This window comes from Podarcis raffonei, chromosome 4, assembly GCF_027172205.1.
Source record: "Podarcis raffonei isolate rPodRaf1 chromosome 4, rPodRaf1.pri, whole genome shotgun sequence".
Classification (NCBI taxonomy): Eukaryota; Metazoa; Chordata; class Lepidosauria; order Squamata; family Lacertidae; genus Podarcis; species Podarcis raffonei.
Window position 1 is genome coordinate 60609085 of NC_070605.1, and position 26946 is coordinate 60636030.

Below are 26946 nucleotides of genomic sequence, written 5' to 3' on the forward strand. Positions count from 1 at the left end.
GATATAAAGATTTGCTGGAAAACAAAACTCCAAGGTGGTTGTCGCCAATGGAAGCTAAGGCAGTTAAAAAGTTAAATATGGAGTCGAAATGGCCAAGATATTGGGAAATTCTGGAAAAGGAAGGGGACAAATTGAGATTGCAGAGTTTTGAGAAATTAAAAGGGAAGGTGAGAGATTGGTTGCACTATCATCAAATAAATGAAGTGTTTAAAATGGACAGTAAAATTGGCTTCCAGGTGGAAAAATCAAAATTAGAGACTGAACTGTTAGAATCCAGTACTAAGAATTTGTCAAAAATGTATAACTTGCTGCTGAAATGGAATACACAAGATGAAACGGTTAAATCAACTATGATTAAATGGGCTCAGGACATTGGTCATAATATTTTGTTTGCTGACTGGGAAAAGTTGTGGACCACCGGGATGAAATTTACGGCATGTAATGCCTTAAGAGAAAATATAATGAAAATGATTTATAGGTGGTACATAACCCCAGTCAAGCTTGCAAAGATCTACCACTTGCCTGACAATAAATGTTGGAAATGTAAGGAAAAGGAAGGTACATTTTTTCACCTCTGGTGGACGTGCCCGAAGATTAAGGCATTCTGGGAAATGATTTATAATGAACTGAAAAAGGTATTTAAATATACCTTTCCCGAGAAACCAGAGGCCTTTCTCTTGGGCATTGTCGGCCAAGGGGTGTTAAAGACAGATATAACTTTTTTTATGTATGCTACAACAGCAGCTAGAATACTCATTGCAAAGTACTGGAAGACACAGGATCTACCCACACTGGAAGAATGGCAGATGAAGGTGATGGACTACATGGGCTTGGCAGAAATGACGAGCAGAATCCGAAACCAGGGAAAAGAAGCGGCGGAAGAAGAATGGAAAAAGTTTAAGGACTATTTAAAGAAATATTACAAAATTAATGACAGTTAGAATGATGTTGGACTGAAGTAAAAGGTTACTATTAGTAATGGTTAAGACAAGGAGAATAAGGATGATTAGCTTAAATTTATAGCAAAATAAGGGAAGATTTGCTGAACAATTGATTAGAATTTGGAATACAGAAACGGGAGGCATGAGGAAGTCGAAGAAGAAAGGTTTAAGAAATTAGGACATGAAATGGTATTTGTTTCTTGTTTTGTTTCTGTCTTTTGTTTGTTTATGTATGTTTTGTTTGTATGAATATAAAAATTGTTTAATAAAAATATTATTAAAAAAAAAACAAATTAGTTTTGACCATTCATGGTTAGTAAATGACCAAAAGTTTAATCTTTAGATTTAGTGTCGGCTGTTGTCAAAACCTCCCCACAAATACAGATTCATTCAGTGAACTCAAGTGATTTTCCAAAAAAATTCCAGTGGGTCAAACGCGTCATAGCACTGCCCAGTCACATTGAAATGGGGGACACAGGATCCAATTTTCAAGGCAGGAATGTGTGAGTAAAAGGATTTGAACCCTCACAATAGGCAATTTTCTTCCTACTAGAATTTGAATACGAGAAGTGACCTGGCTGAGAGAAAATGGGGGAGGAGGGTCTGCAGGGAGGTAAGCCATGGGACAAAAGCCACCAAGTCTCTCCCTGATTTATGTATTTTTTTAAAAACCTGAATGCTACCTTCCACCCCGGCATGATTGGATCAGTACTCTGTTTCAAAAGTCACTGAACTATCCTCATTGTACTGCATTTGGTTCTGGATAACCTTAGGCAGGACACCTTTGTTTTCTTTTGCTGTGAATGGACTAATGTCCTAATTCACACTGGTCTTAAAAAACAACTATGAAAAGAGAGGCTTCAGACATTACTAAAGCGGGGGCATGGCAGAAAGTGATAATTGCTTGCATTACTTTCTATGTGTTTTTCTGTATTGCCTGAACTTAAATTGGCACATCATCCTCCCAGGGGACTCCTGCCAGCAAAGGTGAATGAATGAATACCTGCTGCCCAAATGAACTCGGTAGTAGTCTGATCCCCAAGTCTAATGTAAAATTTAAGAGATTTGGGTTATTATTCTGTCCTATTAAAGTCAATGTGGGTTTTGCCACTGAGTTTGATAGAAGCCAACATAATGGTTAAATCAATGAAGTGTAGTAGGCAGGTGGTTAAATTTTAACCAGGGAGACCCAAGTTCAAATCCTTGCTCATCCATACAACTTACTGGGTGGCCTTAGGCAGGTCACAAGTCTCTCAACAATCAAGCAAGGTGGTTGTGAAAACAACACGGGATAACTCCATGTTCACTCCTCATTAAGATTAGAGACTTGTTCTCATCACTGGATTTCAATTACTAACAGCATTTTCCCATGAAAGGCTCAATGTTCCCTTTAGCACATGTGGGTTGTGACTGTTTCTCACTGAGGGAGTTAACCTGTGCCAGTGCTGACTACGATGGAGAGCTCACATGCTTGAATGCTCCTCCGTATGTAAGACACCGGCACACAGAAACTTAGCATGTCAGGGAGAAAGCTAGTTTAGATTCCTTCTCCCAAATATCTGGTTTTCTACTGGCAGGGAATTTCTGTATACAAAAAGGGCCCTGACTAGCAAACATTCAGAAGGAGCATAGATTTGAGTTTTTCCTGAATGAAAATTCGACTCATGTTTCAACGGTCTCTTTTTTAAACCTCTTTGGAGGCAGTAAAGTCTAAAGAGAACAATTTGGGAATTAGTCAACTTACTCTGCCATAATCTACAGTCATGCTGCGTGTACTCAGTGCTGGTGACCTTGGATGGACTGGAGTAGAAGAATTGCTTCGGTTAGCGGCACAAACTGCTCCTTTCAGCCCAGCAGGCAGTTCCTCCATATTGAGAGAATAGGTGCTCACCCTAAGGAAAGAGTGCCAAAAATCTATCCTCTTAGGACAGCTAATACTGCATCAGAAAGGTACACTACTTCATAACATAAAGGGTGAGCTTCAGATCTTCCACAAAGAACTCAGCTCTGAAATCAGAAGTGCACTCCAAGGCAATAATATAAGTAGCATTCAGGAACTGAGTTTGCACAAGGTAATTTCAGTTTACCATCTCTTGAGCTTCATCCCACATGCCTCTTAGCAGATCCAGTTAGGCCTTTCAGACATTATAAAGAACAAATCCACTGAAATTGCTACCCAGCCATGTAATGTTACCTGTCCCACCCCCATAAACTGAATTCGTCATTCATCACCTTTCTTAAACCGTCGTTCTTTGGCTTCTAGTCAGTATTTTTTTTTTCCAGAGAAGAATCACTCCAGGGCCAATTAAGCATCTAATCTTTAGTTTATAAAGGAGATAGTAGTTTCAGGCTTCACAAAATTGGCTCAGAACATCTCTGTGTTTAACAGAGTCACACAATGACATTCCAATTATTTAGTTAAATATTGGAACTCATATAAGCTCTGCCTTCCTGGAGGAAGATGTTTCTGTTTCTTTGCTGCTTTGCTGTTGTTTCTCTTCTGTTTTTCCCCCACCAGCATTTTATTCCCATTTTTGCAGAAAAATCTCAGGGTGAGACTGGTAGCTCTCACCCACAGAATGAAATGTATTGTGCATGGGTAGGCAAACTAAGGCCCGGGGGCCGGATCTGGCCCAATCACCTTCTAAATCTGGCCTGCAGACGGTCCGGGAATCAGCGTGTTTTTACACAAGTAGAATGTGTGCTTTTATTTAAAATGCATATCTGGGTTATTTGTGGGGCATAGGAATTCGTTCACCCCCCCCCCGCAAACAAAATATATAATCCAGCACCCCACAAGGTCTGAGAGACAGTGGACTGGCCCCCTGCTGAAAAAGTTTGCTGACCCTTGGTATTGCATATGTCACAAGTAGGGGAAAGTAAGTGGCCTCCTGCTATCTGTTCCCTTCTGTTTGGAACAGAAGACCCCAGGCGAAAGAGGCACTTGAACTTTTGCCCACATCAGATGTTTTTACAACTGACGATTAGCTCTGTGTGTGTGGATCTGGAGTGGAGAAGAGGCCCACCGAAGAAGTGATAAGCACTGTTGTCCTTCCTCTTTCATAGCTTCTCTGCTCCAAAAGCCTGCTCCATAATTGCTTTTCCTAGGGGTAAAGCAGCTATTGCATTTTCGCTACACACACACACAATCTATCTGCAACATGCAGTTCTACTCTTTTGGACACTTGGAATTAGTTACGGCTGATAAACAGGCCTTCAGTGGAACATGCCCATCGTGCAGCAGTCTGGCATGTTGGCCACATGGTGTGGCATGATGGTTCTGACATTGTTCACAGAATGCTCCAGGGACACTTGCCATTCCACAGACATTTGAGATTTCACCACACTGTTCAGCTGCTCTAAATACCTCCATCTGTCTGCCCTGTCTGCTCAAGAGCAGCAATGCTCCAATTTGCCTTATTTGTCTCAAGCTGTTGATTCCTGACCTGAACTGCATTCCAATGCTTCCCCAATTTGATTTTTGTGACATTTCAAAACACGCACATTTCAGAACACTACTATCCTTCCGTTCAATAATACTAAGGTTTGAGAAAGCCAGTATCTTTTCAAAATTCAGCAATGGGAATTTTAAATTTGGCATTCATCAAGGAATCCATCCTCATTTGCCAGGAAATTGAATAAAAAGCTGTATAATAGAATAACTTTACTTTTAAATGCAACTGACATTTTAACTTAAAAACACATCACTTCACTGTCTAAGCAACCTTTCTGCTTTTTTTTTTTGTAATTCCATTCATATACTAGAAATGACACCCAAATTACATTTTTGCTTGGCTGATTATGCCATATCACATTCTAATTTACTGCTGTGAACAACCATCAACCCCCCCGCCTACCCCATAAAGACTTCTTAGGGAAGTAGTGAGATGGCAAACAGGATCACTTACAATGACAGCTTGTATTCTTTAGTGCCATGTTCTTCAAACTTGGGTCCACAGATGTTCTACTACAACTCCCATCATCCTTGGCTGCTGGCTGAGCTGGCTGGGGATGATGAGTGCAGCTGACTGACTACTAGGGCTCAGTACCACCTCCCCCTCTAACCACCAGCAAACAAAATTGACACAAGACCACACCTTGCTTTACAACTTGCCAGAAAAATGTGTGCATGTAGAAAATGAGCATCAGAGAACCTTAAGTCAGAGTGGCTTCAGCAAAAAGAAGACGAAAGAAGGACTACAGTAATTTCAATATCTGTATCAGTTTCTGAAGCCAGTGGAGAAATTAAGTTCAACCGTACAAAGGTCATACCATTTCTCTTACCTATCAGCACTATTTATACTCTGGACATCAACATCTGAGCTGATGCTTCTTCCATCTTCTGCCTTCACAACTGCGATTTCTCCTTTAGCCTTGAATAAAGCTCTGTTCAATAGAAAGGTCAAGGCAACCAGGGAGACATCAATCAAAATACAGGACCCATATAGCGATTATACATAAGTTTTCCTTTTTTCTGTTTAAAATGTTCATGAGAACTGTACGCCATGGTATATTTTCATGTAAGCTTGTTGCATTTTGTTTCAAATCAAGATTCAAAAACAAGTTTAGATATTGTGACAAAGGTGAAAGTTAATGAAAGAATGTATCTAAACTGTAGCACTGTGCAATTTTCTGCTATAATAGAGATAACATGAAAGACAAGTAATTTTTCTAAAGTATTGCAATTTTTCAAAAGTAAAGCATCATTTAATATTTACACTCTACTGGGTTTGGCCTTTATCCCCAAAAGCAGAATCTCAGGGATTTGTGTGCTTCAACTGTACAAAACGAAGAAGGAACAGTAGTAATTATCCTGTGTCTTCCGTTATGTTTTGGCTTTGAGAAGGGGCTGTAAGGGTTCCCATTCACTCATAAAAATATTTATTAACTACCAGCCCTGTTAAATATTTTCTAAGGCCTTTCCATTTTTATTTTTATTTTGCAATAAGCACTATATGGTGCAATGAGAAACTCACACACAACCTAAATTTGCACCGTCTGTTTCTTGCACCAGTGCCCCATTTGCTGTTGCACACATTTCTTAGCAGTAGCAGAAAAGAAGGCAAGTGGATTCAGTGTTGTCATTAGGACATTACTGGATCTTCAATATTTTAAGGACATAAGAACCCTGCTGCATCAGGCTAAGGGCCTATCTAGTTCAGCATCCTGTCTCCCACAGTGACCGACCAAATGCCCCCGGGAAGCCAAGAAGCAGGACACAGTTCCCTAGCAACCAGCATTCAGAATTATGCTACCTTTGAACAAGGATCTGGTATACAACCATCTTGAATTTGTCTAATTTCCTTTAAGCTAGAGGCCAGGCCACCACTGTAGCTCATGGCAGTGTACCCCTCAAATTTACCACACACTGTGTGAAGACGTACTTCCTTTGGGTGGTTATCAATTTCCGGTCAATTAGTTTCACTGACTAATCCCAAGTTCTGTTATTTTGAGGGAGAGGGGGAAGCCCCTTTTACAATGCATAGCAAATACCACCTTGTGGTTCTAGTCAGGAAGATGGAAGAAACATTTTGTTTGAACGTCAAGAAAGTTATCCGAGGAAGCCACAAACACCACACAAAAGGGAGCCCCTCCATAGGCTGCTTCAGAATCTCTTATCAAAGGAGAATCCAGTTAGGAACCACACATCCTTTAAATGTTTCAAATATAAATGAAGCAAACAACAAATCCTTGCTGAAAGAAAAAGGTCTCAGTCATCGGGTCCAAATGATGGAATGCTCTGGAGTGAATCTAAACAGAAATCCACTTCAGCATTCAGATTATAAACTGTTGCCTTACCCAATATTTCTGTGCCCACTGAAGACTGACTTTGCCCCACTTGAAAAGGAAGCAAGCACATCTTGCTTTGAAGTCTCCTCTGAACTCTCTGGAGACTGATCTTTGAGTTTTCCTCCTGTAGCTTCAGAGGAAGGATCTTAAAAAGAAAAAAGGCACTTTTAAAATAATAAAGGGGATCAAAGGCAAGTTTCCCACTGATTTAATAAGAAGTTTAAACCAGCTGTCCAAAGTGAAACACCAACACACCATTCATTTGAACATGGTCTCCAAGTACAGAAGCATCCACAACTGAAGAACGTAAGAGCATATGGATAAGGCCAATGGCCCATAAATCCAGAGTTTTGTTCTCACTCACTGACTACTTCCCTATCCTCTAATCTTTTTTTATCTCACAGCTTTGTTTCAAACAAAGTGCCCAATGCAACTAACATGAGCAAATAACGAGAGGGGTGGTAGAAATCACACAACAAGAAGGAAAACACAAACAGGAATAGCAGATTTTAAAAAAAAAATATTGACATGAACAAGAGAACCAGAGAACAAGAGAACTTAAAAGAAGAAGAAGAAACTGGTCACAGAATCATAAGGTTAGAAGGTACTTCAGAGGTCGTCCAGTTCAACCTCCTGCTAATGTAGATGCTACCACATCTCTGATAGGTAGTAAGGGAAAGGGACCCCTGACCATTAGGTCCAGTCATGACCGATTCTGGGGTTGCGGCGCTCATCTTGCTTTATTGGCTGAGGGAGCCAGCGTACAGCTTCCAGGTCATGTGGCCAGCATGACTAAGCTACTTCTGGCAAACCAGAGCAGCGCACGGAAATGCCGTTTACCTTCCCACCAGAGCGGTACCTATTTATCTACTTGCACTTTGATGCGCTTTCGAACTGCTAGGTTGGCAGGAGCAGGGACCGAGCAACGGGAGCTCACCCCGTCGCAGGGATTCGAACTGCCGACCTTCTGATCAGCAAGTCCTAGTCTCTGTGGTTTAACCCACAGCGCCACCCGCGTCCCTCTGATAGGTAGTAAGTATGCCTTAAAGGTTTTCTTAGAATCAAGCAGTATATACAGTTTGTTAAATAAATAACTCCTACTAGGGGAATTCAATATACCCTAGTAGACATATTACCAAGATTTTAGACATTCAAAAGATAAAAAGCATTACTCTCATTACAAAGCTGAACACACACACACACACACACACCCCTTGCAACAACTGTGTTTTCTATAGAACAGAACTACGAGAATTGCAACTGTTCAGACTAGAGTGTTTTACACACCTAGCAGGGCCACCAGCATGCATTATGACAATCCCATCTTGCATCATTCATAATGTATGCATGCAGAATTAGCTGCATTACATCTCTATGCCAGCTTTCACCAACCTAGTGCCCTCCAGCTGTATAGTTGTAGTTCAAAAAAGCTGGGAAATAACAGGCAGGTGAAAGCTGTCCAATGGCATGATAATCCTCCTTACAGTATTATACATAGTTCAGTGTATAAAGGAAAGCTCTTGAGACCTCTGAGTCTGAATACTATAATGAGCTGGAGGCAATATTCTCTGCTACAAGAGGAAATCCTGTGCTTGCACATGGAACCCATGTGCACAGGCATGAAAAGGAAAAACCCCTGCAAGTGTAGCATATGATGAGAGGGTCTATACTTTGCTGTAAACCATGGCAGCACTCCTGAGCCCACACAACTCACTGGTTTCAGTAGGACAGGATTGTGGCATATAAATATTTTTGACTGAGTAGTGTGGGAGTCTTTTATGTTCTAGTGCTGCTAAAACAAAGTAGGTGTGGGCCAGAGTAGTCTCTTGGATAAGGGACCAAGGGGTTTCCATTGTATTAAAAAAAGTTTCAATACTGTTATTTTTACCTGGGGGTTTGCGTTGGATAGACCTTCTAACGACATCACTTCCAAGGAGGGTGGATTGTTTGAAGCGCTTTGCTCTCTCTTCAAAAAACCATTCACCTGTAACTATCCTAAGCTGCCTGAATGAGAAGAGAAAGGAAAATGGCACAATCTGATCCAATCAATGTAAACAAGTACTCTGATTAACTCCATCCACACAAGAAATATATATTGCTTTAGAGAACATTAGCAGAAAATTAAATAAGGAACTGGGCCTACATGATAAGGTCAGACAAGGGTAACAGCTCAAAGTATATTTAGCCGAACATTTACCTATGTTTAGCCCTTAGAAATCTATTGGCTACAAAACAGGCAAAGGAATTAGAGCTCATATTTAATCTCCTTTTAATAATGTATACACATTTCCACAACATGTGATCCCTTATAGATAAATGATGAACTAAAAAAGAAGAAGGAAAAGCACAAAAAGAGCCAAGTTAACAAAATGCAAACCTAAGAGAACAGTTCAGTTTTATATAGGCTAGGTATCTAGGTGTTAAGTTCCAGCCAAGCAAAATTTTAAAGGCTCATTCTCTGCTTGTTGCCAATAAGGATTTGTATGGCATTTTTGTTCACAGTCTGTTCCATGCCTCTTCTTCAATTTCTAAGTCCCAATTCAGTTCCCACCCTTCTTAAATTTTGTTGAGGACAGAATTAAACCTCTATGAAGATTTATACAAATATGACATTAGACCTTGCCACAGCCACCATTGTGCTTGCCTTCTCCCTCTAGGCCCAATCCACACAACCTCTCAGAAGGCATGGGCAAGGCAATTTGGAGGATGCTGCAATCTTCTGACTCTAGTCATTGTTTGCATGCTCAGAGAGGATAATAATTATTTGTACCCCGCCCATCTGGCTGGGTTTCCCCAGCCACTCTGGGCGGCTTCCACAGAGACCAAAAATACACTAAAATCACACATTAAAAACTTCCCTGAACAGGGCTGCCTTAAGATGTCTTCTGAATGTCAGGTAATTGTTGATTGCTTTGACATCTGATGGGAGGGCGTTCCACAGGGTGGGCGCCACTACTGAGAAGGCCCTCTGCCTGGTTCCCTGTAGCTTTGCTTCTCGCAATGAGGGAACCGCCAGAAGGCCCTCGGCACTGGACCTCAGTGTACGGGCAGGATCAAGTGAACATGATTTATCAGCAAGGAGAAGTTGCAGTGGCAGGGCTGGAAGTGGAGTCCCTACGTGTGTGGGGGCCTCAGCAGTTGCCCAATGATACAGTCTCTAAGACCAATTCTATCTGGCAGGGAGCGTTGTTGCTCAGTTCCAGGATTGAATGATATTAGTCACAGATAACTGCATTAATTTAAAACAAAAGATATACACAAATAGGTTCAAAAGTCATGGGTATTACCCTGCCTAGGGAAGGTTAAGCTAACAGAGAATAAAAACAAGCCCTTTGATATCAAGATAGACACAGGTAGAATACAAGAAGCTACGGTATTCTGAAAACTGTTCTTACTACCCTTTGAACGTTTCCATTTCCTTCTGCTCACTTTTGTTCTGCAAAGACACCTTTTCAGTTGACCCACAGAGCAGTGTTCTGAAACTTCATTTCCCTTTGATAACAAATGTTTAGACACCTGAGTAAAGTTGCTAACAAACGATCTTATCAAAACTATTAATCTCCAGGATGTTGATTGTCCTGGGAATGTAGCAGCCTTTGTAGTCCAACCATAGCAGACTAGCAGCCAGGAGATCAGGTGTGCTCAGGTTTCATTCTGGATACGAGGCATTTTCAGGTATAACTGCTGCCCGTTCTGAATGGGTTCAACATACACAAGAAACTAGAAGAGGTTTGCAGTTTCAAGGTATGCTCAGGTCCATCACTTTTAGTAAGGGCCCAAGCTATAATTCATTCACCAGCTGTAGACACTACTGAGCAAAGATAGTTCCATTCCCCAGTGCTGCCCCGGGGAGCAAAAATAAAGTCTCTTTATCCTTTGAAAAGGGACCCCCTCCCCACTCGGTGCCCTTACTAGAGAGTCTTATATACGAAGAATAAAGGAGCACTTCATCTCATTTCCCGAAACTTCTATGAGATCTAATAATGGCACTCAACCAGAGGGAGAAGGGGAGCTTTTGCAAAGGTGTCATCACTCCTTCCCTCTGCTTATGATATCAAAAGAAACCTCTTTGCTTTCATGGATTGACCAAGAGGCTGAAACCTTTGCTCTCATGTGGTGATCAACTGTGCTATCTATATTATTCTTTGATTAATAACTTGCAGAATCCAGGATGTCCATGAACATCATAACAACTTAACACTGCAAAGAAAGAGAAATGTTTGAGCTGTGAAAACTAGAATTACACAATCTATATAGCTGCATTCTGAATCATCATTGCTTCATTCCAATCGACTGCCTAAAGCCATATTTATGTCTTGCAGTCTTATTGAATGTGGCAACTGTCTAGTATAATTAGCACTCTCCACAAAATAGAGAGAGCCATTCGACTAGAATAGAACCCAAATTTTAATTTGTTTGCAAGTACACAAACCTCCACCCACATCTTAGGCTGCTCCTTTATAATGATAGCAACTCAGGCTGACTGTTCTGCTCACTGTCTTCTGTTGGTCTAGAAAATTTACTCAACTTGCTAAAATTGTATAATAAATGCAAATGCTGAGGTACTCTAACATCAGTAATAATGTGAATGTATTAGATATGAAACACTTATCCACTTACTATTGCTTTGTGCCAAACTAAATGGCAGCAGACCTTTGTGTGTTTTAATACTGGAGCTGCCCAATCATGTACAAGCAGAAGGTTTATACTGAGTGCCGAAGGGCTCTCAAAGATAGACCTTTGCAAGGTTACTTTCCTACAGCCTCTCCCTCAAATGAACTGGAAAAAATACTGTGGCATTTGGGGGTGGGGAGGCTACAGGGATATCCAAGGCTTTTTAACTGGAGGCTTTTTAACTGGATCCTCTAATTTCTATGTAATTGTGATAAATCTGGACTTAGAATTCACCGATCTACCACCACCATTCCTACGGCATCCTAACTAGATGTGTGTTCATCGCTCCTGTGTGCTGAGGAACTTACAACTTTCTCAATGACAAGAACTGTGATGAAAGACACCTATACCTGAGATATGATTGGCTTATAAATTGGGAAAAGGCCATAGCCTGAGAAACTGCTTTACATGCAGAAAGCCTCAAGTTTAATCCCAATCATCTGTCTGAAATCCTGGAGAGCCACTGTCTGTCAGTGTAAACAACACTGAGCTAGATGGATCCATGGTTTGATTCAGTGTGAGGTCACTTCCCATGTTCCCCCTGCAGTGCATTGCCAAGGAGAGTGTTACATATACTTTAGAACCCACTCAGTTCATACAGAGGAGCGGTAAAGGTCCAATTTGGTCCCTAGAATATGCTGCAGATCTTTGGCAAAGTGCTGAGATTCTGATAGTTAGGAGTTCCTCAACAATACAGAAAATGTTCTTCTAAAGTTTGAAACTTACATTTGAAAACTACTGTCGCTGAATGCAGGACACTTCATGAATAGAGTTTTGAGAGCATATACCGTATTTTTCCCTCTATAACACGCAGATTTTTTCTCCTAAAAAGGAAGGGGAAATGTCTGTGCGTGTTATTGAGCGAATGTGTGGTCCCTGGAGCCGAAAAATCAGGCAAAAATCAAATCGCGCTTCACGGAGAAGGGAAATCTGAAGAGGAAGTGGCTGCTTTCCTGCATTCTGCCTCAGGGTCTTACTGCCCACCCTCCTCTGTTTCCTTGCTGTGTTTGCTGAAACGGAACAAAGAGCAGGGAAAGCCCCTCCCCTCCAGGCAAGCAGAGAGGAAAGCAGACTGTGTTCCTTCTATTTCCTCTCTGTGCTCCGGTGCTGCTGGGGGAGAGGGAGAGAGAGAGAGGGTGGGAGGGAGAGAGAGAGAGAGAGAGAGAGAGAGAGAGAGAGAGATGGCTGGCTTGGGTGGGGGGAAACGTTTGCCTTTCTTTTCTCCCTCCCGTTAAATCCCTCTCCTGCATTCTTAGCCAGCTGCTTCTCTGCACACCACCTCATGTCCCTTCTTTGTTTTTCCTTCGCTCCCCATTTAAAATGTGGTTACAAAGCATAGATCTACATGGATCCTCAGGATCTTTGCATTGGGTCACCCCAAATTCACCATCAGATCACATAGCATGTCCATGGCTACAGCCTGCACCAAAAAAATCACGCACCCACTGTTGCCTGGGGCTGCAATGGTGCAAAAACGTGGTTACAAAGCATGGATCCACAGGAATTCTCAGGATTTTTGCATTGGGTCACCCCAAATTCACCATCAGATCACATAGCATGTCCATGGCTACAGCCTGCACCAAAAAAATCACGCACCCACTGTTGCCTGGGGCTGCAATGGTGCAAAAATGTGGTTACAAAGCATGGATCCACAGGGATCCTCAGGATCTTTGCATTCGGTCACCCCAAATTCACCATCAGATCACATAGCATGTCCATGGCTACAGCCTGCACCAGAAAAATCACGCACCCACTGTTGCCTGGGGCTGCAATGGTGCAAAAATGTGGTTACAAAGCATGGATCCACAGGAATTCTCAGGATTTTTGCATTGGGTCACCCCAAATTCACCATCAGATCACATAGCATGTCCATGGCTACAGCCTGCACCAAAAAAATCACGCACCCACTGTTGCCTGGGGCTGCAATGGTGCAAAAACGTGGTTACAAAGCATGGATCCACAGGAATTCTCAGGATTTTTGCATTGGGTCACCCCAAATTCACCATCAGATCACATGTCTGTGGCCACAGCATGAAGCACAAAAATGATACATCCACTGTTTCATTCAGAATGTTTTTTCCCTTGTTTTCCTCCTCTAAAAACGATGTGCGTGTTATGGTCAGGTGCGTGTTATAGAGCGAAAAATACGGTACCTATACAACTCCCACATAAGCGGTTTAATTGCAGCTGTGTTTAAGTCTTTATGCTACATTTCACAATCGCCATGCAACTCAGTTAACTTAAAAAGAAAACCCTGTGCTTTGCCCTTCACCAGCTAAAATGAAATTATGTGCAGGAAGTGGGAAAGCATTCTAGAAAGACAAGTGCTTATTTTAATTTTTTCATGCATGCAAAGTACAATGGAGACCTGTTCCTTAAGAAAAACTCAGTATTTTCTCTTTCATCTTTCCCTCTTCTGTTAAAAGATGCTTGGGATTCTCCCCACCCCAAACCCATTATTTTGCATTTAATTCCCAGCCTACATTGCTTAGTAAAGTGCTTTGTGATATAATTTTACTGCTGCATGTTCTGAAATTCAGGGAGCTCTTTATTCTCAAGAGCTGCCTAACAAGCAGCTCAATTTGTTCATCACACTCATGTAATTTGTGCTGAATTTGCTTTGACCTTTTTTCGTGGTCCTGGGCAGCCATTATGCCCTTCTACAAGAGCTACCTCCCTGATTGCTACCATGGCCTACAGCAGGGCCACAATGTCCTTAAAAATGCTAGTTTCCTCAAGCCAATATTTACCAACAATCCTCTCTTCATCTTTCCATAGTGACATTAAGCACAAAAAGGCACTTCCACATGCAAACTATTAAGGAAGCATGAGCTAACCTTTAAAGCAATAATAAGGACCCAGGAGACAAAGACTCACTGCTTCCCCTTGGATCAATCGCAATCTCTCAGTCTAACCTACTCCATGAGTTGTTGTGAGGATAAAATGAGTATGGGGAGGGCCATGTACAACACCTTGAGTTCCTTGGAAGAAAGGAGGGATTTAAATGTAATAGAAAGCAATAAAGAAATAAAACACCTCCTTATATTAAGTATGCATGATGACATCATTGGATAGCACAGCAGACAGCAAATATCCCTAACTGGTAAAAGGATGTCACTAACTAAAGCATCTGTGAGACACATCAGCACTATCCTGAGCTGCTAGCTTACAAAAGTAGAAATCTTGCACAGGAGCCCAGAGTGCTGGTTAGCAAGTTATGTTACATGTACCTATGGGTAATTGTAGGTGGGGCTAAGATAATCTACATATACATAATTGTATATTTTATCTTTATGAATGCTGTTTATATTGTGTTAGGCGAGCTGGTCTTTGACCGTAATAAATTATCTATCTATCAGGCAGTGGGCCTTTAACCTCATTGCTGGAGGCCCTTCTCCAGGTACCCCAACCTTCAGAGGTAAAGAAGGTGGTAACCAGGAAGGGGCCCCTCTTGGCTATAACTCTAGGGAGGCTGTCATGGCACAAACTCTTACGCCTTGTTGGTACTAGCTGAATACCTTTCAATGAAATAAAATAGAAATCGCTGTCTATTAATATTTGAATAAATAAATACTTTTACCAGGCCTTTAAAATTTTTGGTTGTTTTTAGGAATGCAAACAACCATGGTTACTTTAATGCTTTTACTGTCTGTTTTTACTGTCTATATCTTTAATTTATTACTTATGAGGCACATCACCTTAACGTGTATGAGAAACAAGAGTACCACATGAAATAGATAAATACATACATTTTATGTATTTATTTGTCTGTTAGATGTCCTAGAAGACGGAATATCCCAGGGCAGACTAAGCACTTTAAAATAAAATAAATAGGTACTATTGGTACTAGCTTTAATGGCACCAGCTCTGGAGAAAATCAAGGGATGTAAATGTTGCCTTAAATTCACTTCCTGTTGAAAAGGTCTCAGCATTGGTATTGCTGATAGAGACTTGGATCAGGACAAGGCGAAACACTTCAAGACCTTGCTGCAATTAAGTTTTGAAATTAATTTTTATAACATTTGAGCTGTGGAAGCTATATGTAAGTGTGACGTTCCCTTTAGCAGAGTGGCAGAATAAGTTCAATGCACAGAACAAACGTACACACTATACTTTAGTGCAGGGGTGGGGAACTCCCATCAGCCCCAGTCAACATGGTCAATGACAATGGGGATTAAAATCCAGAAACATCTGAAACAACAACAATAGCTGGAGAGGGTGGGTTCAAGTGAAGATACTAGTAGGAGAGAACCCTCATTCAGCAGGAGACGCTTTAAGAGTCTCTCTAGCTCAAATTAAGATCAAACATGCCTTTATCAGCCCATCACCTGGATGTTCATACTGCTTGTCAAAGGCATCGTAACTGGAGATCAGAAAATGTGAGTTGACATCCAAGTGTGTCCAAGAACAAAACTTACGCAATCTTATCGCACACTGTGCATTTCCAGTTGCCACCAATTCCCACAACACGACATTTGTTGCAAACTCTGAGTCCGCATGCTTGGCAGAGATCCCCTCTATCAAAGATTAAGCCCAAATTCTTTCGACACCGAATGCAGACCCTGCTGTCGTCTTCCTGGTAACGCCGTCCACCTTTCTTTTTGGCTTCCAGTAACTCATTCTTCAGTTTTCTGGAAAGAAACACAACAAACTTAAGTTAAGAAAAGTGGCTTGAAGTATTCACCTAAATTCTAGTGGCTTGTATGTGTGACAGAGCCAGCAAAATAATTTCTGATTACAACTTTGGAATTATTTAGGGCACGGCTTTCCAAACTTTTCATGTTGATGATACAATTTTTAGATATGCATCATTTTGCAACACAGTAATTCAGTTTTACTAGCAAACCAGAGATTAAACTAACCCCTTTCCAGTCCTGGGAGGAGTGCGGGGAACATTTGCATGACACATCTACACACTGCAGCCGACAAAGTAACATGTCACAACACACAGTTTGGAAAGCTCTGGTTTAGGAGTTTTGTTGACAGAGGAATTATTGCTGCTATTGATTTTATTTTTGTATCTTTATTTTAGATCGTATGATTTATGTGAAAATTGTTTAATTTTGTTGTATACTTTTTGATGTTTTTATTTATTGTTTATGACTACTTTTGTTACGTTTGCAATTATGTAATTTTTTCATGTTGTAAGCTGCCTTGAGCACGATGTATGTATGTATGTATGTATGTATGTATGTACTTTGCTCAGGACTAGACCAAAACATTGTGTGGCTTCAGCTGAAATACAAAACGAAACCCTTCATTCTACATACGTAAGTAGAACAGACTGGCAGTTGAATCTTACTTCAGCACTAGCAATGTGAACAGCATCCAGGCGAACTTAGAGGGTTCATTGCTGCAGCATAGCCTTGCCACCACTCCCTGGCCCTCCAACATAAGTCACCTGAGGCAGAAGCCTCACTCTGCCTAATGCTCTTAATCTACTTTTTAAAATATCAAATCTACTAAAACAATTTCTGGCTGAAGTAGAAGCAAATTATCCATAGAACATACATAAAATGACTCTGAAACACAAGCAGCTTTCACACTCAGTTATGAAGATAAATGTCCTACCTTCTCCATCCTTTGGGTGCAATGATACATTGGGAGAAAATATTAACCTTACTCTCTAGTATGGATACTAGGCTGGGATATTAACTCACTTTTATCAGAGTCTGCAAGATTCAGTGCCTAACCTTGGGCAGTTTCTTATCTCTTGGACTCTGTTCCTAAGATGTAATGACCACAGGATTTTTGTGAGATAAAGATGACAGTTCAATCAATCGATCAATCTCCTTTATTGGCATGAAAAGTACATCATATACATGGATCAGAACGCAACACAGTTTATGAACCACAGTGGGAGATACTTTAGGATAAAACTGTCCAGACATCAAGAGGTACAAAGACGGCTCTTAGGACCTATGGTGATGTAATTTCATAGCGTCACTCAAAAATCTTGACATTCTCCACAACTTCCAAGTTGGTGGCCATCATGGCCTCCTGTGGGAGAGAGTTCTGTAGTTTAACTATCCACTGCTTCTATCCTGTGGGGAATAAAAGCTCTGAAAAGTGATTTGATGGGACTGCAATATGGAGGAGGGGAAGGTTTAACCTTCCATCCCTTGTGCTGCAGGCCGAGTTCTGTTTCTCCCTTGTCTCTGGCTGCAGACTTAACCACACACACTTTAACAATCTGGTGAAAAGGAAAAGAAGAAAATTAAAGGACAAAGGCTAAAGATAATCCCCAAATGATAACAATCTATCTGGCACTAGGGGAGAAAGGGCATGTTATGAACTATTAAATTAAGTCAGGGTATAAAACAAAAGCTCTAGGTGATGAAATATCAGTGCTCATTAAGAACATGCTGGCCTCGTTTTAATCCAAGCCTTTTGTCAAATTTCTGAAATTAAATGCAATACATTATATTAAGCTCTTCATTACTAAAGCAACAGATTATTAATGAAAATTTTTGTGTGTGTACTTAAGAAAATGAAATGAACAGTCAGCCCTTACAGAGCTGCTCAGCATATAACCGTAGGGCACAATTTATGCTACTATGGTCCTTGCAGTGTAGAGACTGCAATTCCAGTCCTTAAAAGAGAGTTTTATTTTCATAAAATAATGTTCTACTGCATCCCTTTCTTCAGCAATCATCATAATTCACTGGAGCTAAGGGAAGCATCCACTGCTGAATATGAAGGGCATTTAAATATGGACTATATTATCCTGTGATCTAGGACTTCACCAAAATTTGTGCTTACTTTACATTTTTATTTATGTTGCTCATTATTTGCCAGAGCATGTTGCACAGATAACATCATGCACCTCTTGTAAGGGGGTTAAGCCCACATGTGAAGGCAGGACATGACAGTCAAAGGCAATTTGTTCTCTGGCAGCATAGCAGTGGTCCCACCAACACATGCTAAGCATGATGCAAATACATCATGTATATACAACATGGCTGGAAAATGTGCCATAAATGGATTGCCCTAAAGTAAAAGAAAGAGCTCTGTTCAGTTTTGCTCAATGTCTCAATGCATGTCGCATTAATGCATGTTTGGTATGGGTCTTCAGCCTGCTTATTATTATTATATGGCTTTAGCTTTGCCAACTTTCCTCAACACAATTATTCAAAGCTTGCAAAGCCGCAGTAGATCAAAGAGCAAAGTAATTTCTGACTCACAAAACACTTGAAATGAGAAATACTGTATTACATGCATTTTTCTCTTCTAGAGATCGGATAGCCCCAAATGATCAAAATGATTATCTGCTATAAAAATTCATGACACTTGCTTCAGAAGGATAAGAGTGCAACTCTGCTAGGATAATAATAGAATAATTCTTATTCTGATGTTCTCCACACTCATTTATACAAGTTTCTGTCTGGATCAATCCTTTGCCGTTATTTTGATTCTACCAAATCTGGCAGACCGGCATTATGAAAAAAATGAGATTTTGACTAAACATCAAGAAGAACTTTCTAATGGTAGGAGCTGTTTGACAGTAGAACGGACTCCCTCAGAAGGCTGTGGACTCTCCTTTATTGGAGGTTTTTAAGCAGAGGTTGGACGGCCATCTGTCATGGATGTCCAGAATCCAGATACCTTTGAGACCATGTGCTGGAAACTAACAGGTCATAACCTTCACAGACTGCTCATGAACAACTTCTTATTTCTGAAGGGCCTCTGAATTTTAGGAGAGGTTTAATGGGTGCCATGGGCAGGGAGACTTCATGTGATCACAAGTAAGACTTAATATGTCCCACAGCACGTAGCTTTGCAAACGGCACTTTGGATACAAACTTAAGAAATAAAGGCTGGAAATCAGGCAGGTTTTAAGGACAAAAGGTTAACAATTTGGGAACTGCCTGCCTGCCTGCAAAGAGTTATGACAGAAAACCTTCCTGGGTGGCAAAAACTGCCAAAATAAATAAGCTGCATGCCAACTTTTCCCCTTTCTGCTTTCCATTTCTGTGTTCCTATAAAAACTTCCATACCACCCCCCCCCAAAAAAACCTGGGGAAAAACTAGTGCAAAGCTTTATGAATTACCAGATAATGGTCTGAAGGTACTTGTTCTAGGCTCCTCTCTCTAAAGCTAAGCAGATCTTAGCTACCGTATTTTTCGCTCTATAACACGCACCCGACCATAACACGCACATAGTTTTTAGAGGAGGAAAACAAGAAAAAAAATATTCTAAACGAAACAGTGGATGTATGATTTTTGTGGTTCATGCTGTGGCCACAGACATGTGATCTGATGGTAAGTTTGGGGTAGCCCAATGCAAAAATCCTGAGGATCCATGTGGATCTATGCTTTGTAACCACGTTTTTGCACCACTGCGGCCCCAGGCAACAGTGGGTGTGTGATTTTTTTGGTGCAAGCTGTAGCCATGGACATGCTATGTGATCTGATGGTGAATTTGGGGTGACCCAGTGCAAAAATCCTGAGAATCCATGTGGATCCGTGCTTTATAACCAGGCTCTCTGTCCCTCTCTTTTCCCCACTCAGTGGCTCTTCTCCCGCTTTGCTGTTTCAAAGCGAGCAAAGCGAGCCGTGGAGGAGGGAAGGAAGGGGAACCATGGATCCTCTGCTCACGACTGCAGCAGATCCCCCCGCCATCCGTAGGCATTCGTTCCATAACACGCACAGACATTTCCCCTTACTTTCTAGAAGGAAAAAAGTGAGTGTTGTGGAGCAAAAAATACGGTAACTGTTTTGAAGTTTTTAAAACAACCAAGTGGTATGATTGTTTTAATTAAATAAAAAAATCTGGACCTAGCCAAGAACTAGAAGGAATTATGCAGGAGCCCCAGGAACGCAAATGAAAGGCCCTTAGAGAACGGTAAGGACACAAATGTAGACAAACAAATAAAATGCCCCGCTTCACAATTTCCTTCATTTATGATAAAGCAAGCTCAGACAGCTGCGTTTTATATAAACTTCCTTCCATATTTCCTTGCGGTGTATTCAAGAGTGAATCACTGAACAACTGTGACAATGTGCTCTGATTTCAAAATTGGAGGAATTAAGTGTTCCAAGAGTACAAGAGATGGAGGAGGAGAATGAGTCATCCTATCTCAATCTACCATGAGCACATTTTCTAAACAGCCACTATCTAGCTGTGTCAAACACTACGGAAAAGGAACACTGTGCGTCAGTAGAATAAGCAGTTATGTGCTGTATAAAAACATCTTTTGCCCAAAACCAGAACTGACTAATTGTTAAGACTAAAATAAATTAAAAGGAATTAAATGCATAAAAGTCTAAGAATACCTGAAAAGCACAATGTTCTGAAGTACCATTACAATGGGTCTTGCATCTTTCCTCCTGCCATTTGAAGAAACCTGGGATCTCAATGTTCAGAGGAGACCCTGCATTATGTTTTCCTTAGTATACTTGGAAATGAGTGCAGTAAGTTGAGGTGGTGCTTGAATGTGAAGTGCAGAACTGTGTCCTGAACATACAAATCTTATGCTCAAGGTATATATCACATTATAGCATATTTTGCATCTTTCCTTATCCTCAGAGGTAGAACAGAAGTTTGAACATGAAACACATGTGCACCAGATCTCAATAATAAATGAAAAGCAGCAGCAGGACCCAAAAAATTTAATTCTATTTTTTTTAAAGGGCTGGGAGACAAAATCAGTATTTTCCTGGCACTACAACCAATGATGCCCATGTCACAGTTGATCTTACCTCTAACGGCAGGGACACTCAGAGGAGAGTATCAGTAGATGACCGCAGCACATGAGAAGACCTGACATTTTAGACACCCGAATAGAACCCACTGGGTCCTAATGCAAATTTAAATACTAGAGAGTTGAAATGAGAGCTCAATTAACATAGCGTTCACCAGCTACACCTGCAACACTGCTGGAATTTTCAGTCCAGATTCAGCCATGTGGAACATTTGGATATTCAGAAGGTCAGGTAAGCACATATTTACACTGAAGTGGAACTAAGAAATGGGTTATGACTAAGTAGTAATTCCAGGAAAAGCATAGATGGGTTCTACTGTACTCTTAATGGTCATGGATTCTTAGCCTTTAGGGACCTTTCCTGCTTTTGTTTTTTCTAGCCATGTAGTTCTATTGACATTCAATGGTGAATAGTCACTAAGTGCATTCTGCTCTGTTTATTGAACCCTTGTTTCATCTTGCTTACAGCTGATCCTGTTAATGATTGAAGTTGGTGGGGTTAGGAGTGACTAAGTCTATCTAAGAGCAAATTGTTAGTCACCCACTTCCCTGCATTTTGATTTTGAGCTGGACATTTCTCTCTGTGTGCAATCTAATTTGTTGCCTATTATCCTTCTACTCTTCACATGAAATTTGTTTGATTTGGGGATGTGTGTGTAGGTAGATAGATATACCTGGGTGGACAATAAAATTAAATTCAAGCTTACTGTGAAACTTGAAAGCTTGCTCATTGTTTTTTGCAATTTTCACTTGGTCATAATAAAGATATTGGCAGTGTTCATGCATCATGCTAACAGCCAACATGGCGCCCTCCTGATATTGCTAGCTAACATCATCCTTGACCACTAGCTATGCTGGCTGAGACTTATGGGAGTTGAAGAGCACATTGGATTCCCATCTGCTAAGTCATAGTTGAGCATGGTGTGAATGAGCTGCAGTGAGCCTCTAGCTCCCTTCCTCCCCTCTCCTCTGCTATAGCTGTGAGGGGTTCAGAAGCTTTTGCTCCTGTTCTTCCTTAACCACAACCTGTCATGTCACTGGAACTTTGAAATCATTGGTTGGCTTGTTTCAAAGAAACATTAGCCATATATCAGAAGTTCAGTCTACATGACAAGCTGAAGCCAAGCAAAAATGGAGCTGAAAGCTCCCAAACTCCTTCTCAGAGCTGCACCACATTAAGAGGGAGAGGGGGGCACACCCAAGCTCAAGGCTCACCAAGTCACATTCTTGTCATGCTACATGTGCAGAGGGCAGCAATCAACATGATCAAGTGTCTGGAAACCAAGCCTTAGGAGGAATGGTTTAGGGAGCTGGATATGCTTAGCCTGGCATAGAGGAGACTGAGAAGAGATATGATAGCCATCAGTTTCATGTTAGCCATTCTTAAATTTAAAAAGATTTTAGGTTAAGGGTCAGAGAGTGAGGATGTTAACATGGATAGCATGCTATATAGACTACAGAAACTGCACATAAAACTGCAGTGTGATGGTTAATAAGCTAAACCTTTCCAAGTGGAGGATAAAGATTAGTCAACATGGCCTCATAAAACATTACAGAGCAAGGCAATCATCTTAGCCTATAGTCAATTTAACCTATAGGTCAACAACAGATGCATGCTATTTATGAACAAAAGTAGAGATGGACATATCAGAATCTACTGAAAGATCTCTAGATGCTACAGTAGTAGATCAGAAATGGTTTCTTTATTATTATTATTGGGGGGGGGGGTGTTGCAAGATGAATGATACCACCTGTTATATTTTATAGACAGCAATAACAAACCACAATATACTAACATGCAAATGCGGAAAGTAAATACAGGCGGCAATCATTTTGAGCAGGGGTTCCATTCCTGGCCCCCTACACATTGGTGAAGTGTACATAAGCCCACCCCACCCCATTACGCCACGCCATATCCCTGTTCTGCCCTCTTCCAGGTCCTAAATGCATCAACAGTCATGCATTAATTGGACATGTGCAAAATGGTCACCGCCTGTACTGACCAGCTTTAAGATCAGCAAGGGTTTCTGATGTTCAGCTGTCTTAACAATAGCAACAAAAAACTTTCCTTTCTAAATCAGGTTGCTGAAAAGGAATTATTGAGGAAGAAACCAAGAGTGGATTTTTGTGTGAAAGAGAACTCGTGAGGACAGTTCTGCTACTGATCACAAATTCTGAGCATGTGCTCAGAGGTACCCTGGGTTGTACACATAGCACTGTATGAAAATTCCGTCAGGGCAAGGGTTTCTGCTTGTGTAACAAAATGTTCTCCTGCTCTCCTTCCCATGCTAACCCTAACTCTGCTCTAGGGGCTCAACCCTCTGGAAAAGATTTCAGAAGGGCACTGAGTGCATGCAAGTGGAGAAGAAGTCCCATTGCTCAACCAAAATTCCTTCTTAGCTTTAGTCTGCTCACCTGAGCCACTATTTTGAACCTGGCTGTGGTTGGTGGACCTCAGGGTTATAGTAAAAAACAAAGTAGATTCCACAAGTCTGGTGTCTTCCCAACCCTGAACTACACTGTAACCATGAGCTAACTGGACAACAACAACAACAACAACAACATATGCACAAATATCTAAACTGAACTCCAGTATTCAGAAGTTTAAATACCTCAGAAGAAAGTTTCACAATTACCTGATTCTTTTATCTTCAATTTTTTTCAAATACTCGTCTCTCTTCAGCACTCCCAGTATCATTTCCCTCTCATGTTCCAGTAAAAATGACAGATTGATAATCTCCAAGTTTTTTGACATGTTGCTTCGATTGTATTATTTTATAATTTATGTAGTATGAAGGGCATGAATTGTGATATAAAGTTTAAAGGCACATCATTGCAAACAACAAAAAGTTACAAAGTCCAGCTTAGTGACTTGAGTGTCCATTGCAGCTTTGCTGGAACTTCTGAACATGCTGTGGGTCTTCATTCATAAATTATCCTCAGGTTAATCATTTCCCACGAAAGCTGGTTATTTCGATTCTTTGTACCTGGAAACGAAAGTGAAAATAAGACACTTGACATAATCAGTGTGTTGCATGAGCAGCTGAAATCAAGCAGTGGTTTGCTGTCTTCAAGACAATACCAAATACCTAAGTGCTGATACATTCACCACATTCATTGTAGACATCTGTGACTCTGACTGTCCCACTGGTATTAAAGTACATCCATGGAAGCAGCAAGAACAAGCCCTGATTTTACCAACTGAATAAACTGGAGACGGCCCACACTACTTGTGTCCAACAGTCAGTTCCCAAACCCAAAATCAGCCAGACTATGTGGCGAGTTCAATTTGCCTAACAACTGGAAGAATGGAAAACAGTTATCTGATTGCTCCACCACATGGCCAAAATAATTTTCTGAGGATATATTCATACTAGTTGCTAGTTTGCACTAAACGTAGATTTAGCCACATAACGGAGAATCATGACTAATCTGTCATTTGGCAGGCAACAACTAATATGTACTTCTAAGATTCAAAATAGTATTTACAATTTACTTTCACTAAAAATATAATCTTACTCAGTTGTTTTAAACTGTTTTTAATATTGTGTTTTAATGTTGCAACCTGCCCTGGGACCTTAAGAGTGAAGAGCAGGTAACAAATAAACTCTCCATCCCATTTTCCTTTCTTGTTTCTCAGTTGGTACCATTAATTCTGAGGTAAATACAAGAGAGAAGGCAAGGGAGATCAATACTATCAAACAGAAAATACTTCTTTTAGATCTGTATTCGCTTTTTCTTCTTAATCAATATACAACAGATCTCCTGGAGCAAGGGTGCTATTTTTAGGGTACATGTGAAGTGTTAAGTGGGTGATTCTTTAACAGATTTGTAGACTAGGTAAAGCAAATGATCAATTATTACTTGTCGTACTCATTTTTGTCATGTGTGAGCATGATCCATGATAAATGGTTCATTATTGCGTAAACCATTCTTGGCTTGTCAGTTTGCACACTAAATTGATGGTGTATTGAACAGAGATATTTCCATATGTGAAACGACCATGTTGTGCTGTTTATTAATACACTGAATAATTTTTAGTTTTTGCTTCCTTAGATATAAGCAGGGATTCTCCAAGAGTAGAACAGGCAAGGAAGAACAGTCTGACTTCTGGTCAACAAAAGCATTAATAAACTGCCTCAGTATGCACTGCGTACATAATCAATCATATTTATAAAAACTGCCCCCTTGTTGAAGTCTCTGTCTAAACTATGATTCCAGTTTATTGCTAGAGGAAAATCCAACATACCAGTTTAAGTGTCACAGGTAAAACAGAAGTAATTTTACTGTGCTCTGTTCAAATTAGTAATAAAATCCCAAAAATAGTCTTGCTGTGAAAGGACAACAAATTAGGATCATTCCTGATCTACATTTATATCATTTAATCGGGAATAACATTTAATCGGAAAGTATTCTAATATTTTTTCACCAAACCGTTATTAGGTATTACGAATATAGGTCATCATAAAACATCCATACATAAAATTTTAAAATATATATAAATAAACAGCCATGTAAAAATATGTAATAATGAGGATTTTCATTGGCATTTCTTCTCACTAAATAGTGCCATTCACCACTCTGAGAGATACTACTGATAAAAACTCATCCACCCTTGCAGTTACTTTCCGGTTAATGTCAGTCAGGCAGAATCTGGTATTTTCATTGTGCCGTGATGTATTCTAATCAGCCAACTATGCTATAACAATGCAATACTTTAAGATGGTATCAGAGAAACTATAACCTTAAAATAACCCAGCTTCATTCACTGAGACATCAGGAAATAAAACAAAACAGGCAGCAAACTTCCTGTTCAGTTAAAGAAGTCTACTGTTATGAGAAGAATTCTTATAAAACATTTTTCATAAGTCTTATTTTGCTGGACAGTATGACAAGAGCTACTGAGTGTTTAAAATGAGAATAAAACTTCAAATGGCGTTGTAAATACATAGGTCTTACCGTATCCAGAGTGCTAACAGCTGAAGTACTTCTGGTCAACTTACAGAGGACTACTGCAGTGGACTCTTTACAAAACTAGAAAAACCAGCTGTTCTTCCACCAGCAATCTGTTTGCACAAAGCACACACCCAGCAGCGTGATGCAATATTTGCCACCAGCGCCTGGTTATCAAAAGTACAAGGAACTACCTGCAGCCCCAACCTAATGAATTTTCAAAGGAAGGAATGAAAGTCTTCCATCTTTTTAGAACCATCTTCATCAAACAACAAAGTGAAAAGCTGTCATGTCAGTCATTCAAGGAGAATTACTAACTACCATTTATAATGCCCAATCATACAGATGTAACTGATTTCTTTGAAAATGTAAAAAGTGGTTAGGTCTAGGAAGCTGCTCTATAGCAAGTCAGGCCATTCCATCCATCTAGCTTACTGTTTCCTTCAGTGACAGGCAGACAGGAGTGTTTCCCAGTCCTACCAACAGACTGAACTTGGGACCTTCTGCATGCAAAGCGTATGCTCTGCTCCTGAGCTATGGCTCTAAGGTCTGAACTAGCCAGATCACCAGATGGAATGCCACTGCATTAGTACTGCACAGTGGGTATTTCAGTTTATATGAAGCATTTACAACAGAATACCACAGCTGTTGTTCCACTAATGGAAGGCATCCATCAACAAAATGAGGAATTGTGTGTGTGTGTGTGTGATTATCTCCTCTGCAAAATCTACTGAATTTGAGGAGGCTCACTGAAAGGGAGCGGATGCATTGGCAAAAACTGCCTCACTCCCCATTCCACTGATGGATGTCGTCTATAAGCAGAGCGACACTTGCTAAATGCCACTCTTCTATTTTATTTTTTAAAAAACCAACAGATCACTTTT

General features: G+C 40.5%; 2 protein-coding genes across 9 annotated transcripts in view; both read right to left on the reverse strand.

Moving 5' to 3' along the window:
- Window positions 1–26946, reverse strand: part of LANCL3 (LanC like family member 3) — a 186058-nt gene that overhangs the window by 26087 nt on the left and 133025 nt on the right. The window lies entirely within an intron of this gene.
- SYTL5 (synaptotagmin like 5) overlaps window positions 1–26946 on the reverse strand; it is a 79602-nt gene that overhangs the window by 25313 nt on the left and 27343 nt on the right. For 6 of the 7 annotated variants that reach the window (XM_053386933.1, XM_053386929.1, XM_053386928.1 and 3 more), the window contains exons 2-7: window positions 23746–24096; window positions 15824–16036; window positions 8620–8735; window positions 6741–6876; window positions 5226–5327; window positions 2686–2833 (exon numbers count right to left, since the gene is read on the reverse strand). In XM_053386933.1, the coding sequence (XP_053242908.1) occupies window positions 2686–2833; window positions 5226–5327; window positions 6741–6876; window positions 8620–8735; window positions 15824–16036; window positions 23746–23864 (834 nt within the window). In that variant the 5' untranslated portion in view covers window positions 23865–24096. Of the gene's footprint in view, window positions 1–2685; window positions 2834–5225; window positions 5328–6740; window positions 6877–8619; window positions 8736–15823; window positions 16037–23745; window positions 24097–26068; window positions 26150–26946 lie in introns of those variants that run through there. The other variant, XM_053386931.1, reaches the window with a different exon arrangement.